Source organism: Perca flavescens, chromosome 15 (assembly GCF_004354835.1).
Source record: "Perca flavescens isolate YP-PL-M2 chromosome 15, PFLA_1.0, whole genome shotgun sequence".
NCBI classification, from domain to species: Eukaryota; Metazoa; Chordata; class Actinopteri; order Perciformes; family Percidae; genus Perca; species Perca flavescens.
In genome coordinates this window covers 28,772,925-28,789,261 of record NC_041345.1, presented here as the reverse complement: position 1 = coordinate 28,789,261, position 16,337 = coordinate 28,772,925, and the positions used below count along the sequence as shown (strand labels likewise).

At 40.0% G+C, this 16,337-nt stretch overlaps 1 protein-coding gene across 1 annotated transcript; it reads left to right on the top strand.

Moving 5' to 3' along the window:
• Nucleotides 1-450: 450 nt before the first annotated feature.
• On the top strand, nt 451-16,043 carry LOC114569920 (serine/threonine-protein phosphatase 4 catalytic subunit B). The gene is made up of 9 exons (XM_028600072.1): nt 451-618; nt 1,307-1,602; nt 1,903-1,954; nt 2,082-2,132; nt 3,578-3,679; nt 7,440-7,613; nt 7,750-7,876; nt 8,105-8,294; nt 15,370-16,043. The coding sequence occupies exons 2-9, from the start codon at nt 1,493-1,495 to the stop codon at nt 15,497-15,499; spliced, it is 936 nt and encodes a 311-aa protein (XP_028455873.1). The 5' UTR covers nt 451-618; nt 1,307-1,492; the 3' UTR covers nt 15,500-16,043.
• Nucleotides 16,044-16,337: the final 294 nt, after the last annotated feature.

The window sequence follows — 16,337 nt, the reverse complement described above, 5'->3', positions numbered from 1 at the left end:
AAAAAATATATATACTCTTTAAGCCTTGACTAATAATGTTCCTATTTATTTCCACAACAAGAGGTCTATTTCCTTGAAATATAATTCTACAAAAACGGTATGGTTATAGATGATTGACACTGGGAGGATATTAGGTTTGTAAATAATAGTATTGGGATTAGTTGTTGGAGTTGGTTAGATAAATATGATTTAATTGTTTGATTGTTTGAGTTTGTGCATATCCATCATACAGCAGAATGTGACCGTCGGATCGCCATTTAGTGTTTTCTTCCTCACACAAAACCAAATAAACAATGATTATAACGGAACTGTAAATAAAACTACCTTCTCCCATAGATTTACAGTCCATATACCTTCTCCACACTAGCTATTATAATTATTATTATAATTATTATTATTATTATTATTATATACTGTACGCTCCACACAGGCTGCACTGAGCAATGCGCGTCCCTTCACCGGAAGTTACAGTTCATGAGCAGCAGCACGGCAGAAGTGAACCGCCGGCAAAGACGAGATCGAGGGAAGTCGAAGAGGAGCCGGTGGACGGCGAAAAAAAAAACGCACAATCTACGGAATGAAAGATATAGATGCCGCTCTGCTGTCACTCGCTCAACGGTACCTCACTCTGCTCTCGTGTTTCGTCGAATTAGCGGCGTTGTATGAATGTGTTGCTAGCTTTAACTAACGTGAGCTTGGTCACGAAATTAGCCGAGAAGCGCTAACCATACTGTCTATGGCGCTAACCAGTGTTGACGTCTTCAGCCGTGGTTAGCCAGCTAGCGAACACACAGCATTTCGTCAGCTAAGCTAAATGCGTTTGTAGAATGTATCGGCACACTTAACTAGCTAGTATGTGAAGTTGTTCGGTACGAGTTGGTAAACGTTAGTGTTAACCTTCAGAACAAATTCCCAAACAAAATGGTTGGTTAAGTTATCAAAGAATCAGTTGTTCATTGACGTCGTTTGCGATGATGCAGCTAAGCTAACGTGCTAAGGGTTAGCTTACTACTAAGCTACGCCCATAGGCCTCGCATTCCTTGACGAATAATGTCAGTTTTGTCTGGTGCGTTGTTCGTCTGTATTCTGTGTAAACAAACGAGTAATGCAGTGCGAGTTTCCTATTCTGAATAAATGATCCTTTATCGATTAAGTTAGCAACTCCTGTTCAAACTAACAATCAGCAAACGTTAGTTAAGTAAACATGTTTCTCCTGTTAACGTTACGTGAATGAAGTTGCATTGTTTTGGTTTTCATTCAAATTCGTTGTTGAATTGCTTAACCTTTTTTTTTTTTTTCTTTACAGTAACTTTTTCTGAACATCCTCAAAACAAGAGGCTGACGTACAAGTGTTGAAGAGCCCAGTTTTTTTTTTTCCCGAGGAAGGAGTGTGCTGTGAGTGTCATCTCTGTTGCCTGAGGAAAAAAGAGCCTACAGACCCCGGCGTGTGACCAGAGGAGTGTGTGACCATAGTGTGTGAGCCGCTCTCCCTATGTGTGTCACAATGGGGGACATCAGTGACCTGGACCGACAGATAGAGCAGCTCAGACGTTGTGAGCTCATTAAAGAAAATGAAGTCAAGGCACTGTGTGCCAAAGCCAGGTAATGGATGAACTTGGCCTATCATACAGACACAGAATTTATATGATTTAGCTATATATTTCATCAGAACTTTTGACTAGCTACATCCATTCATCGCACAAAACAACTTGAAGCAATGGCATACTACATAATAATTGTACACATTATTTACATATTAGTGTGCATCATGAAACCGCTCCAGCCTATTTTTGTAGGTTAGCTAGCTTGACAGAACCACTGTTTCTGGGATTGTTTGTTTAATGTCCCATGAAAATGGGTACAAAGAGGTAGTTGACAATTCACATCTGTATGTATTTTCAGAGAGATTCTGGTTGAAGAAAGCAATGTCCAGAGAGTAGACTCTCCTGTCACAGTAAGTAACTTTTTTTTTTTTTTCGGGGGGGGGGGGGGAGGGCCTCACGTTTTCTTAGAATTTGACTAAACGTATGCTAAATGTGGTAATGTTTCTCCCTTTTTTTTTTTTTTTTTTTTCCTCATAGGTGTGTGGTGATATACATGGTCAGTTCTATGACTTGAAGGAGCTGTTTAGAGTAAGTTTCTGTTACTTGTTACACTCCTACAAACTTAAGGCCTTTCAGTGTTTCCCACAGATTAGGAAGCAATTTGTGGCGGATTGGGGGGTGTTGTCACGGGGGAGGAGGAGAGAGAGAGAGAGAGACGCACGCACACAGTTGGATGCTGTCCTCATCTCCTACTTCAATGCCTAACGAATCGCTTGTTTGCTAAGAGTTGGATCGGGACTCCATTAACACACTGACAACATTTTATTCAGAATCTAAAATACTTTTATAACACTTTTTAATGTGTGATGGTGTAAAGGTGTTCACGAGATAGATCTACCAACCTTTCGTGAACTTGTGAATTTCGCCAGCCGTCTTCTCTCCATTATAGAGACAGACGCTGTGTGCACAGTGGGATTGATGGTGTTTTAAGCCTCCAACTTCGCCTTTTACAGGCACTAACCCTCACCGTAACCTGAACCTAACCAGAAAAATGTATTTTAAATGGCGTTTTAAAAAAGTAACGAAATTCAATGTGCGGCGGCCGGTGTTGATAGTGAGGCAGACCGCCACACAATAGTCTGTGTGGGAAACACTGCCTTTTACACACAGGACAAAACGAAATGAAAATATGGATTATATACATATGTATTTATATATGTACATGTAATTTGTGACACGTCATTTCATTATTGCATTATTCTCCATATGTTACTTTGATAACAAAGTATGTTTATTCCTCTTTTGTAGGCTACTAGTGCTGTCAGAATTGGCCAAAAATGACATTTGAATATTCCTTCCACACAAATGTTTGCATATATTCAAATATCTATTTTTGCACATTATGAAAATAAGAGGCAAACCAATACAATGGGAGCTGTATCTACCTGTATGGATATATTTATACATAGAGATGCGTAAATATTTGTATTCCTTCACATTACAAAATAAACTAATGTAATAATGTCCTTTTTTATAATGTAAAAACATCTTAACACCGTAGACCTCTCTCCCACTCTCTCTGGAGCGTGCAGGAGGTGGACCGGCATGACAGGACACAAATTTACACCGGTAGCACCAGCTGCGTGATAGAAACGTCATCAACACGCCCACTCGCTTAGCCTGGGAATTCTCTCGGCGACCTGCCGGGTTCAATCAGACGTTACGCAACATTTAGGGAGCAGCGTAACATGATAGAATGCAAGTCAGACAGACTCTGTAGTGCTGCTTTTATTTTTCTCCCCACAATGCAATATTAATTTAGTATTGTATAATTTGTATGTCTTTATTATTTTTTTACAATTTTAATATAGAATGTTCAGGCTACTCACTGTCACAAGTCAGTTCAACTGCTATACTTTCCCAGATTGTTTATGTTGTCTTTGTAATCTTTATTTTGTTTATCAAACAGACAACATAAAATTCATAATATCCCACTGTTAAACTTCTTGTTTTTATTTTTCCCCAAATGACAGGTTGGTGGCGATGTTCCAGAGACAAATTATCTCTTCATGGGTGACTTTGTGGACAGAGGCTTTTACAGTGTAGAGACTTTCCTTCTTCTGCTAGCTCTTAAGGTACGCATGATCTTCTTATTTCAGAGAGTAGTACAGTGCCAGCTCAAATCGTGCCTGTTCGGAACGGGCTGTCTGCTTAGCCTGTGATATTGCTGCTTGTTAGAGCGACCAATACTGTTTTTTTTTTTGTTTTTGTTTTTTCCAAGGCCAATTATTAGTAGTTAATGAAACAGATAACCAATATTTTGGAACCAATGTGCATTTACAGTCAAATTTAAAAATCAGGGCGCCCAGATAGCTCGGTTGGTAGAGCGGGCGGCCATGTGTAGAGGTTTACACCTCGACGCAGGGGACCCGGGTTCGATTCCGACCTGCGGCCCTTTGCTGCATGTCATTCCCCCTCTCTCTCCCCTTTCACTTCTTCAGCTGTCCTATCATTAAAGGCCTAAAATGCCCAAAAAAATAATCTTAAAAAAAAAAAAAATTTAAAAATCAGTCAAAATTAAGATTTTTGGAATGTTACAAACTCTAACACAAAACTTTGTTTAAATGCTTTTAAGCAATTATTTAATACAACTTTCAACATAATACACACTAATATACATAGAATAAATAATAAATAATTTGTTACATGCAAAACACTTGAGTTGCCAGCGAGCTAGTACTTGTATTAACATGTGAGAGAGGCGTAAACCTGAAAAAACTAGGCAACCTTATTACTTAAATAAGTTCTTGTTGTACTGGAACTAATGTTATTAAAAGATTAAACATGTAACTATCGCTCCATATTAAACTTCTTTAACGCTAATGGTGTAGTTACAGTAACACTGAAAGCTAACACTATCGCCACAAACAAGTACATTCTGGCTTTTTAAGTGATCTATCTGGGCAGGCTTGTCATTATAGAATTAGATCACAGGGTTGAATGTGTTTTTGCAACTTTAGTGTAAAAGATCTTAATGTTTTTAACTTTGGAAAGTCCTGCAGCCTTACCTTGGAAGCTTAGCGCGACGAACTGCACAGACGCTTCTGATCCAGGCTGCTGAATCAGAATACTTTATTGATCCCCCGAGGGAATTTATTTAGTCGCAGTTGCTCACGGTCAGATTCAAGGTAAAATAAGAGTAAGAAAGAGCAAGTCAATAATTGTATAAAGTCAATAAAGTAACATGGCTACAATAATAAATAAATAAAACGTTAAGTAAGTGAGACTAGGTTACAAGTAAGATTATGTTAAAAAGATGGTTTCAAATGGATTGTACAAGGTCTATTGTAGTGCAGTGTCAACATAAAGTACAGTGTGAATATTAGTAGCAGCAGTAAATAAATAACACCTTTGCAAATGTAGCTGATAAATTATTGCACCAATTAATTGTCCGTAATTGATGCAAGCTCCTGTGAGATTGATGAGTGTTGATTGGCTATTAGCAGCGAGGTTGAGTGTTGATTGGCTATAACTTGTATAACATCTAGCCAATCAGACAGTGTTGTGGGCGTGACATTAAGTCAGCATCAGTGCCGACACAGAGCTGTAGCCGAGCCAAAGTAGACCACTTTTTAATTCATTAACTTCATCGGTTATCAGGCAAATAAACCGCAGATACAGATGATCTGCAAACTGCCAAAAAAAAACATGCCGATAATCGGTCTATCCCTACTGCTTGTAGCTTTCTCCAGAACCATTGTGCCCCAAAAGTCCTTGCAGAAGGTCCCTAAAGCACTTAATATGCAACCACACTGTAAACTACTACTGACTTACTGTGTACTTCTACTTCAGAGGAAAACCTTACTACGTACTACCGTACTACTCCATTTACCTGACCGAGAATGTTGCAGGTTCAGATTCTACTAAAAAAATATCACAATTAAAATGGGGAGTGCAGTGGTTGTGGAATGAAAGGCTTGATCCGACGAAGTAGGTCATCCAATCAAATCGAAGCATTGACGGCAATGCTGCTGGCAGCTCTGCAGTTGTTTACTTTTTTTCTTCTTCTCATGTGTAGAAAGAGCAACGTTGGTAGCCTTTCCTCATTAGCGCCACCTCTGTTCCGGAACAGGCTAGAGACACAAAACATTGAAAAGGCTAGAGACGAAAATAAATAACACTCAACAAACCTAAAAGACAGAGTCATCTGACTCAGGGGACTGACTACAATCATGGATCTGAGAAAAGTCTTTGTTTGTTTTCAAGATTTCCAAGAAACTTATGAGCACATTTATGGTAAACACAAGATTTAAAGTGGTGCTTTTGCAGGATTAATTGTGGAGAAACTCAGTTTTACAGATGGTTAATTAACTACATTTATATTGTGCTTTTCTAGTCTTAACCACCTCTCAAAGCGCACAGCTCTGTCAATTTAAATCAACTAATCAATTAGTCGACAAAATCGTATAAGTGTTAGTCGACTAAGAATTTCTTTAGTCGAGGACAGCCCGTGTGTGTGTGTGTGTGTGTGTGTGTGTGTGTGTGTGTGTGTGTGTGTGTGTGTGTGTGTGTGTGTGTGTGTGTGTGTGTGTGTGTGTGTGTGTGTGTGTGTGTGTGTGTGTGTGTGTGTGTGTGTGTGTGTGTGTGTGTGTTTTGTCTTTTTTCGTCAACGCTACATGTTGATATCGCCACAGTCTGTTTAATGCCGGCAGTGCTGTTTCATCATTACTGTCGTTAATCAATTTAATGAAGAATTCCGGTCGATTTCAACACGTAGCTCTGTTTGTAAATTTGTGGTGCTGTCAGTAGCGATTTTAAAACGAAAACAATCGGTTAAATGGTGTTGAGACAGCAAGAGGAGTGCTTAGGGACCGTCTACAAACTACAACACCGAAAAAAGATACAAAAATATTTATTAATTTAATGATTAAATAAGGTAGTGTCTCCAAACTTACCTCAATTATAACTTGTCTCCTGCTAGTTGTACTACAGCACTTACTTTTAAGAAAAATAAGCATATGCCTATTTTTGAAAATATGTTTGTATCTCTTTTCGATGTTGTAGTTTGTAGATGGTCCCGAAGCACTCGTCATGCCGTCTCAACACCGGAACTAAACGGAGCTGAATTAGCACGACTTCTATGCATTTCTTTCACATCTACTGCAGTCAGATTCAGTGTGTTCACTCAGAAGGAATCACTTCACATGGGTAGGAACTTGTAATGACATTTCAAACATGTTAAGAGGCTAAAAGTTTTAAAACTTGCCCGGTTTGAGCCTCCTGGGTGCTAACGCTAGCAGGAGGATAACATGGTGTAGGCAACACAAACAATAGAGCTACATGTTGAAATCGACCGTAATTCTCCTTTTTAAGACAGAGGTGTTCATTTCCAACAGGCTTATTGGCATGAAGTTAATGTTGAAGTATGGATTTGATTCGGGAGATATTTTGCCGACGGTAATGTTATTAGTGTTACAACTTAGCAGTACACTTAAACAACCAGCCTCAGGCTGAGTCTGAGTGATGAAGAGAGCTCTCTTTGCCCATCAGCTCCTAGATGACGTTATGTTATGTTCTGCTCTGTTCTTGGAAGTGGTGAATTTACAGCGTGTAGCGACTTAATACGTGTCTGGCTTTTGTTTCTGTGGTGCCTAGTGTCGAATGTTGAATTTCCTCTTTGCGAAATGATCGGAGTGAATTTAATTAGGTACCCAGGAAACCATGTGTGAAGTAGATTGGATGAACGGATCATGAGATATTTCAAAGAAAGACAGGCAGGCACACACACAGAGATCCCAAATTATTAGAGAGATGAAATGTTTGGAGAAATCAGACCCGTTTTAGAAGGCTCATGATATCCCCTCCTCATCACTTTGCTTCTGCTGTGCTTCTCAGGTGCGTTATCCAGACAGGATAACCTTGATTCGGGGCAACCACGAGTCCCGGCAAATCACCCAGGTCTACGGCTTCTACGACGAGTGCCTCCGCAAGTACGGCTCAGTCACAGTCTGGAGATACTGCACTGAGATATTTGACTACTTATCCCTTTCCGCTATCATTGATGGCAAGGTGAGATACATTGTGTAGTATTTCAATGAAAATTCACAGACTCTTAAAAGCTGGTTGAGTAACTTCTCAGTTTCCCATATGACATTATATAAGGTCCATCAGTTGGGTTGATACACTCCTCTCTTTTCTTCTTCAGATCTTCTGTGTGCACGGTGGCTTGTCTCCGTCCATCCAGACACTGGACCAGATCCGGACCATTGACCGAAAACAGGAAGTTCCCCATGATGGCCCTATGTGTGACCTCCTGTGGTCAGACCCTGAAGGTATACAGGCGTCCTGTCGATGCCTTTTTTTTTAAACACTGAATTGTTAACCAACATGTTTATAAATGGACAAAGAAACTATTTTGACACGATTTAAAGTGAAAACTTGAAGCAGTGGCTGGAACTGTGGTCAGATAATAATAGTCAGAGATTACAGCCGTCTCCCCCCTTACCCTGATGCAATGTTAGGAGCAGATCTTCACCTGACTGATTTCTTCTCCCTCACAGACACCACAGGGTGGGGGGTGAGTCCCAGAGGTGCTGGCTACTTGTTTGGAAGCGACGTAGTGGCCCAATTCAACGCCGCCAACGACATCCACATGATCTGTCGAGCACACCAGCTGGTCATGGAGGGCTACAAGTGGCACTTCAATGAGACGGTGCTCACCGTATGGTCAGCACCCAACTACTGCTACAGGTATGTAGATCCAGCAGGGTCTACAATTTAAACATCAACATTTAGGCCTTAAAAAAATCCTAAATTCGCTGAAGTATTGTGTTCCAGGTCTTTGGTAATAATAATAAACAGGTCTAAATTTTCCTGCGTCCATGTAACACTACCTCTAATGTACATTGAAATGCTGCCACAGCGCTTCAGAATATTTTTTTAATTTTATTTTTTATTCCATGGGGTTGTAGTTCTTTTCCTTCGCTAGTCCATTCGCTGTATTATGACTACAAATGAGACCAACATGCAACTGCAATATAGCAGTCTCTTTTTCGGATTGTACCACAGACACAAAACCGATTTTTATTCTTCAGCTATAGGGAAGTGCAAGTTTAGCGATCCATCGTGATGGCTGGCCCGACATCACGATGGAGAGCCACCATTGTGATGCCACGCCCCCCACCCTGTCAGGGGTGCAGGATTTATGAATGTACGTTAGCAACAGGCTAATTCACGAGTGTGCTATTTTATGTGCGCTAATATTGCGCATTTGTTCATGTGCGCTGCAGGAGTTATGTTTCTGTTTTATTTTTTATTTATTTTCTTATTATTCAGTGCAAACATAACCGAGAATGTAGTTTTAATCTCAGTGATGATGGTATATTAGGTTATTACTGTCGCTCTGTTGAAGGCAAACGTCCCACTGTGCTGTCGTTACGCAGATCACGGACATCTGATTGACTTTACTGCGCACCATAGTTAAAGGTGCAATATGTAATATTGTATGTAATACTGGCAGCTAGCGGTTAAAATAGTTACTGCACTACCAATTCAAAATACTGGAGAGTCGTCTCCCCCGCCCCCTCCTGCCCAGACTCAAAGTTCACGGGGGTTGCCAGGCTGAGACCGCAGCATTCACGACAATGTTGCTAGATGCTAGTCTCACATAGCCAGACATTACTCCACAGCACAGCGGAGTAGCTAATGTTAGATGCTGACTATATTGACAGTCATAAAAGCCTGTGCTGACGCGGAGCTCTGTAACTAACTGACACACTTTTTCGGCTTAGAATTACAGTATGAACCGCTAAAAACACAACAACCTCACTGTCTTCTCCACACGCCAGTCAGGCATGCTTCCTCGGCTTAGAATTACAATACAAAAATACCAAATACCACTACCTACCATTGTCCTTTTGGGATCTAAGCTGTCTCCATCTTTCAAATACATCTCCAATATTTACCAGGGGTTTAAGTCTCTGGTCACGCAACTGTTAGAAACATGCTGTTTTTTTTAGGTCTGGTAGAAACTATCTCCGTTGATCCTGTTCGTTTTGTGTGCTGCTTTCATGGCTGTACTACCGTTACAGCTGTAGCGTGCTGGGTTTACGTTTTTACAGGTATATCTGGCAACCCGGCCTGCCTGTCAAACTGGGCCGTTGATACCAACACACAGACCAAAACATAAATTCCGTCACGGAATGTAAATTTCAAAAAGAAAAATACTGAAATTAGCATTGTTGTCAGAAAAGATAGTATTTCAGTTTAACATGTTTCCTTAATATCTGATGAGGCATTGGTGTCATTTTTGGATTTATTACAGTACAAATAGAGGTGGGCAATATATCGTTCAGACGATAATATCCAAATTGTTGTCTGGACGATATCCAAAATTGGGATATCAAATATTTTATAATTTGTACAATCCGACCCCCCAAACATGAAAAGAGCTGAAGGAAATTAAAGAGAAAACAAATAGCGCACACTATAACCTTCTAAACAATTATATGTAGCGATTTTAATACTGTAGGGGTTTGTTTGACTGTATTTTTTGTACAAAATCACGATCGTCACGCACGAGAGTAAGCTGCTACTAGTTCTTACCTGTGTGTAATGACGTTCACTCATGTCAACAAAGATGGCGGCGCGCGATTGGGCAGTCGGTGTATATTTATACAAGTACGTACAGCCACACTGAACTAATCAATACAGGACCACGATACAACACAGCCATTACGAGAGCCTTCCAGGCGTCTCATAACATCCCGGAGGAGCCTGACCAAGCCCTCCAGGTTGTTGTCGGCGTTAGCGACACGGCGCACGCCGAGCTAGCTATCTACCGGTAGAATGAGAATATAACTCTGGCACGACCAGAGGCGGAGGACTGCATTTTTGTGCACAATGAATGGAGTACCAACTGCAGGATCGTTGCCCAGCACAGCTCACCTGACCTGGAGCCCTATTGGTAATATACTGACCATTTTATTTACTATGAAAACCGCACACTGCCGTCTACATAGCCCCTGATGCTAACGTTAGCACAAGTTTGGTTCACTGCTAACCATAGTGAACAAACTGCAGCGCGATCACCTGGATACGGGATACAGTCCTGTTCCCCTCTGTCTGTTCCCCTCCAGCTTGTAGATTTTGTTACTAGAGGGAAGAACACACTAGACCATGTATACTCTAACATCAAGAAAGCACACAGAACTGCACCTCTCCCTCACCTGGGCCAGTCAGATCACATCCAACTCCTGATCCCAGCATCAATCCCGGTCAGAAGGACTATACAGCCAAGTAGAAGGACTATCAGAACCTAGTCTGACCCGGCCCTGTCCCAGCTCCAGGACTGCTTCCGATAAGGACATGGTTGTTTGCAATATGTTACAGAACAGAGCCCTTTGTTTATTGTTATGATTTCATCTTGCCTGTACATTTTCCCAAGAGAACCACCGAAATAGCCTCCGAACAGGGCTTCTTTAAACTTCTAGAAGGATTTCAAAAATATCGTCTGAATATCGATATCGAGATATTGAAAAAAAATATCGAGATATTCATTTTTGTCAATATCTCCCACCCCTAAGTACAAATATTACATATTGGACCTTTAAGTGAAAGTAGGTCAAGTTGTAAAAAACTGCCCCTACCAGCAGGGCGGCATTTACAAAGGGCATTTAAATGTATGTCTGGGCGTTTCTATGTTAACTGTTAGCCCATAGTAGTAGAAAAAAATATTTATGTAAAGAGACATGAGATATAGTAAAATAAAAAGTGCTTACCGGACTATGCTCACATTGTAGCTGCTCCATCAACACAACAGCATACGCACACATATTTTCAAAACTTACTAGGTAGTCTAACTTCTCAGCGTACTTTTCCCCGAGAAAGCTCCTTTTCCGTCCGGTCTCTGTGAGGTAATGAGGTACTGTTGAGCTCAGGTTGTCTACAGACAACTACAATAATTAGTTCCCTCCATTTCTGATTCTGAATCTAAAAACTGATAGGCCTTCCCAAACAAAGCTTCACACAGATTTTCCGCTCATGTGAAGGATTCAAATTTGTTTATGTTCTCGTCATTTGCATCGCAAACTTGCTTCTATACGCGTCTTTGCATTGACTTCGTATGTAATTGTGCCGCCAAAAAACGTTTCAGTGTGAACACGCCATTACAGTAGCTTCACTACTCAAATGAAGGTGTGTGTGTCAACACCCAGCAAATCTCCGAGCGTGATAGTGAGAAATGTTTTAGATTTAGTCATCCATGTTATGACTCTGACCGCCAGAATCATCTTTCAGAATGCGTCCAGGAAATGTGTCCAGTGTGTTCCTTAATGTCTTTCGTCTTCCTGGCCATATTCCAAAATGCAAATCTTGTGTTTAAACCTGTATGGCATGATATCTGGTTTACAGTGGGTGTTACCCAGCAGGTACTCATTGCCGAAACTAATCAGCATGTGAATGGAGATGCAGATGCGGGGGTTTGGGTTTGTGCTTTCCCGACAATCTGTGAACATTACCTGTGGAATTTTTATATTCTCTATATTTCACTTATTTTAGATTCTTCTCAACCAATGATTTGATTTCATTAGAATTACGGTTTAATTATAAAGTCGTAAGAAGTATTAATATATATATTTTGCAACTGTACTGACATTTGTGAATAAACATTACCTTAATTAATGCCAGTGTAGTAAATACTGAAGCACGTTTGTGGCCTTTATTTGACCCCCCACACCATTTACAGTACCTACCCAGACAATGACTGAAGATGGGAATCCCAGACACATTGTTGAAAACAATGACATGATTGTTCCATTCTTCAAAACGAGTTACTTTTAATGGGCTGTGAAAAGCATAAAGTATAGACATGAAAATCTGCATGTGCGACAATGAGTAACTTGATTTTCGAGTTCATCAGCATCCGTTAGGTGTTTTTCCATACACACGTTTTGGCTCGGCTTGTATTTCCATTACAACAGGGCCACTCGCTTGAAGGTGTCTCTTAAGTGCCATTGAGTCTGTGCCATCTTAAAAGCCTACAGTACCCCTGCACGATATGACGAAAATATGCTCCAGACCAACTTTTTTTGGTAACACTTTACTTGAAGGTATCTACATAAGAGTGACATGACACTGTCATGACACATGAACCCTAACACTAAACCCTAACTTGTCCTGACAAAAACCAATTGACGCTTAATAACAGAAGCATTGTCAATAACATGACAGTGTCATGTCACTCTTATGTAGATACCTTTTTTGAAGTAAAGTGTAACCACTTTTTATACAGGAGCTAGGGCTGAACGATTTTTGAAAATAATCTAATTGCGATTTTTTTTTTCCCAAATATTGCGATTGCGATTCGATAGTCGATTATTTTTTTAAGCTCTTTGTCTTCTGCATTATTTAACAAAGACAAACAATAAATCATTGTATAGTATGAACAACACACAATTACACACTAGACAGTTAAAATAAATATATATATATATATATATATATATATATATATATATAGTGATGCACCGATGTGACAATTGTGGCCGATACCGATAACAGATATTAATATTGCTGATATTTACCGATGTCGATATCTCTGTATAGAACACATTTTTTATGATAATCAAATAAGGAACTATTTTCCAAAAGGCATTTTTTTTTACTTTTGGGATTTATTTTCAGAAATCACTGATATTGGGCACCTTTACCTGTGTGCAAAATATGACTGTCATCAGATTTTCAGAAGAAAATCTAAATATTTATATAAAAATACATTTTTAAAAGGATACAAGTGTGTCCTGAATTCACACTATGAATAAGCCAACCCATATTCATACCGAGTATTCACAATAAACATCTAACTTGAGACCAAGTCACTGTATTCTGCGAACATTGTACAACAGTTCAAAACTTTAAAGTACAGTAGTAGGCCTTAAATGGCCAAAGCCAAAAGTATTGAAAGAGGTAAAATGTGAAAATGGAGCCAGAAAAACTGGACTGAACAGACACTGGCTTTTGCAGTCTGAACTGGAAGTACAGTAACTCCCAAGTACTTAAAGGTCAGGCCTAACCCTTGAAATTATAGAAATTGGTGCCTTAAATGCCATAAAGCCATAAAATGCGTTTTTGCTCATATGGATGAAAGACACCAAATCCCAGAATGCACTTGCTTCGCTGCTTAGACGCTACTCCCAAGCCACATCCACCTACAGACCGACAGTGAGGCAGCATTCAACTCAAACCAAATGTGTTTTATTGTCATTTCAACCATATACACGAAACAACATTTCACCGTGGCTGTAATGGTTACACATTTAAAATATATAAAAACGACATACGAAACAGGTATTTACAGTCAACCAAGCGCTAATGCTAGTATGTATTAGCTGAACTTTACGTGCGTGTGCAATAGCTAAATGTAGCAGATTATAAACACGGTTGTAAATTTGCGTGAAATGTAGAACGGTCGGCATTTACTAGTCACAAACTTCCCCAGCAGTTAGCATTTAGTTGGATACAAGCAGCTAATTTCTGCACAAGTCCGTGTTAACAAAATCTCCACTCTTACCCGGCGACATGTTTCCACAACAAGATAGATATAGATATATATATATATATATATATATATATATATATATATATATATATATATATATATATATATATATATATATATACACATACATACACACACACAGCTCCTCCACCCATATCTTTATAAGGGAGCTAATCAGCGCTAGCTCGTTGCCAAACGAGCCTTAAGTTCTGCGTGCCTGTATCCATTAACTGCATGTATGGACTCGAGCCCGAGCAAAACCCTTAATTTTATTAAAATGGCTGTAAAAGTTTTAAACTTCAACTCAGAATTGTTTGAATGACAGAGATCAGCTCAAGGTAAAGTGTAGCGTTAGCATGCTAAGTTGATGCTTTCTCTGCGTAGTGCAGACTGATTTGCTCTCGCGAATCATCAAATCGAGACCAAATCGCAGCCTTTGTGATTAGGAAATCCAATCTATGGTGATTAAACTTCCATGGAAACGGGAGTACCTAGCTATCCTAACACCCAGTGGGAAATATTGGGTGATGAGGGAGCCAAAGAGCTGACCCTCTACCTCTCTCACCCAAGTGCAAGAGCGGTACTGCGGCGTGTAGCAAATGTCAGAGCTGACCTTAGCATTGACGTAAAAATGCAAATAAATCGGTGAAAGCTCGGGCAATTAAGTGTGTGTGTGTGTGTGTGTGTGTGTGTGTTAAAAGGTATTAAAGTGTAATCCTTTCTGCTGCTTTCTATATTCTGCTAAAAGTACATCAAATTGCTTGTTGACTTTAAAACAAAATAAAAAAAGATTTCAGTTCAAAAATCAGTTTTCTACTGATCTTTTCTTTTACCTAACCCAAGAAACCTCAGTCTTTTGTGATATGTTGCAGCATTTTGCAATGTGTTTATTGCGCAAGATGATATCGTGATGATGATGATTTTAAAAAAAACAATATATTGTTCAGCCCTAGCCTACAAAACATATTCTTGGTTCTAAGATTGAGCTAGCAAGGCAGTTTTGTATGTATTCAGTTTGTGGCCATTGCCGAGGTACGTAACACAAGTAAAGCCTACCCTCTCGTGTAGTATTGCTAAGTAAAATAGAGCACATATCTGAGAGTATAGATGAGGATGCAACCTTAACTTGAAACCACAGAAATTCAGTAGTAGGTTAGGTAGAAAAGTACTGAGAGCACAGACGCTTTCTAGAAAACAGCCGTGTTTTCTGTAATATGCAAATATGTGAATGTCCTAACCAGTTGTCTCTGTCTGTCTCTTGGCGATCAGATGTGGCAACGTGGCGGCCATCTTGGAGCTCGATGAGCATCTACAGCGGGAGTTTATCATATTTGAGGCAGCGCCACAAGAGACCAGAGGCATCCCCTCCAAGAAGCCCGTAGCCGACTATTTCCTGTGAAGTCTCTGAGCGAACAGCCACACCGTGTCGAACTCTCTGGCACTGTTTTACAGCAGCAGCAGCAGCCGCCCTCCATCCCGCTGCCCGGACGGTCCTGTCAGTCAGAACTCGGGGGCAGTTAGACACAAACCCTGCACACAGCTACAGTTTTTGAAGAGCTGGATTTTTGCCGTACTGCCCAAGGCTGACAGAGCGGTCACTGTGAAGGGTGTACACTGGACCCATGACTGTTGTCACTTCTCCTCTTTCTCCATTTCTTTCTCAGTCTCTGTAGAAACGACACTGTCCCTCTCTCCGACTTTACCTTCACCGCTCTTGTAGTATTTTTCCATGACAACATTGTCATTTAGATTTAGAAGTATCTGAAGGGTGTTCGATCTCTTCTTTCTTTTCTTCTTTTTTTTTCTTTTTTTAAATATGCAGAGGTAGGGTGTTTAACAATTTTATCGTTTAAGGAGTTCCTTCAATGCATAAGTTCTCTGTTTTTGATTTTTATGAATGTTGCTTCCACGATTAAATGCAAGATGATGTATTTCCTTCCCCTCCCCCCTTTTGCTCTGTCACCGGTCATGTGTGCATCACTGTTTAACATAGCCAGTGCTGCTGCTCGGCGCCATCACAACTAAACACCAGATATGTACTGACTGCCAACAGGAGTCACTATATTCACTATTGTTTTTCCTCTCTTAATTCCTTTTAATCTACAAATCTTTGTAGGTCTGTCAATTTTGATATTGTGAGAATAAAGTTTTTGTATCAATGCGGATTTCTTTTCAGGTGTGGTTTAATAAGACACGCACACTAACCATGGCTACATATTACATACATGTTCTCTGAC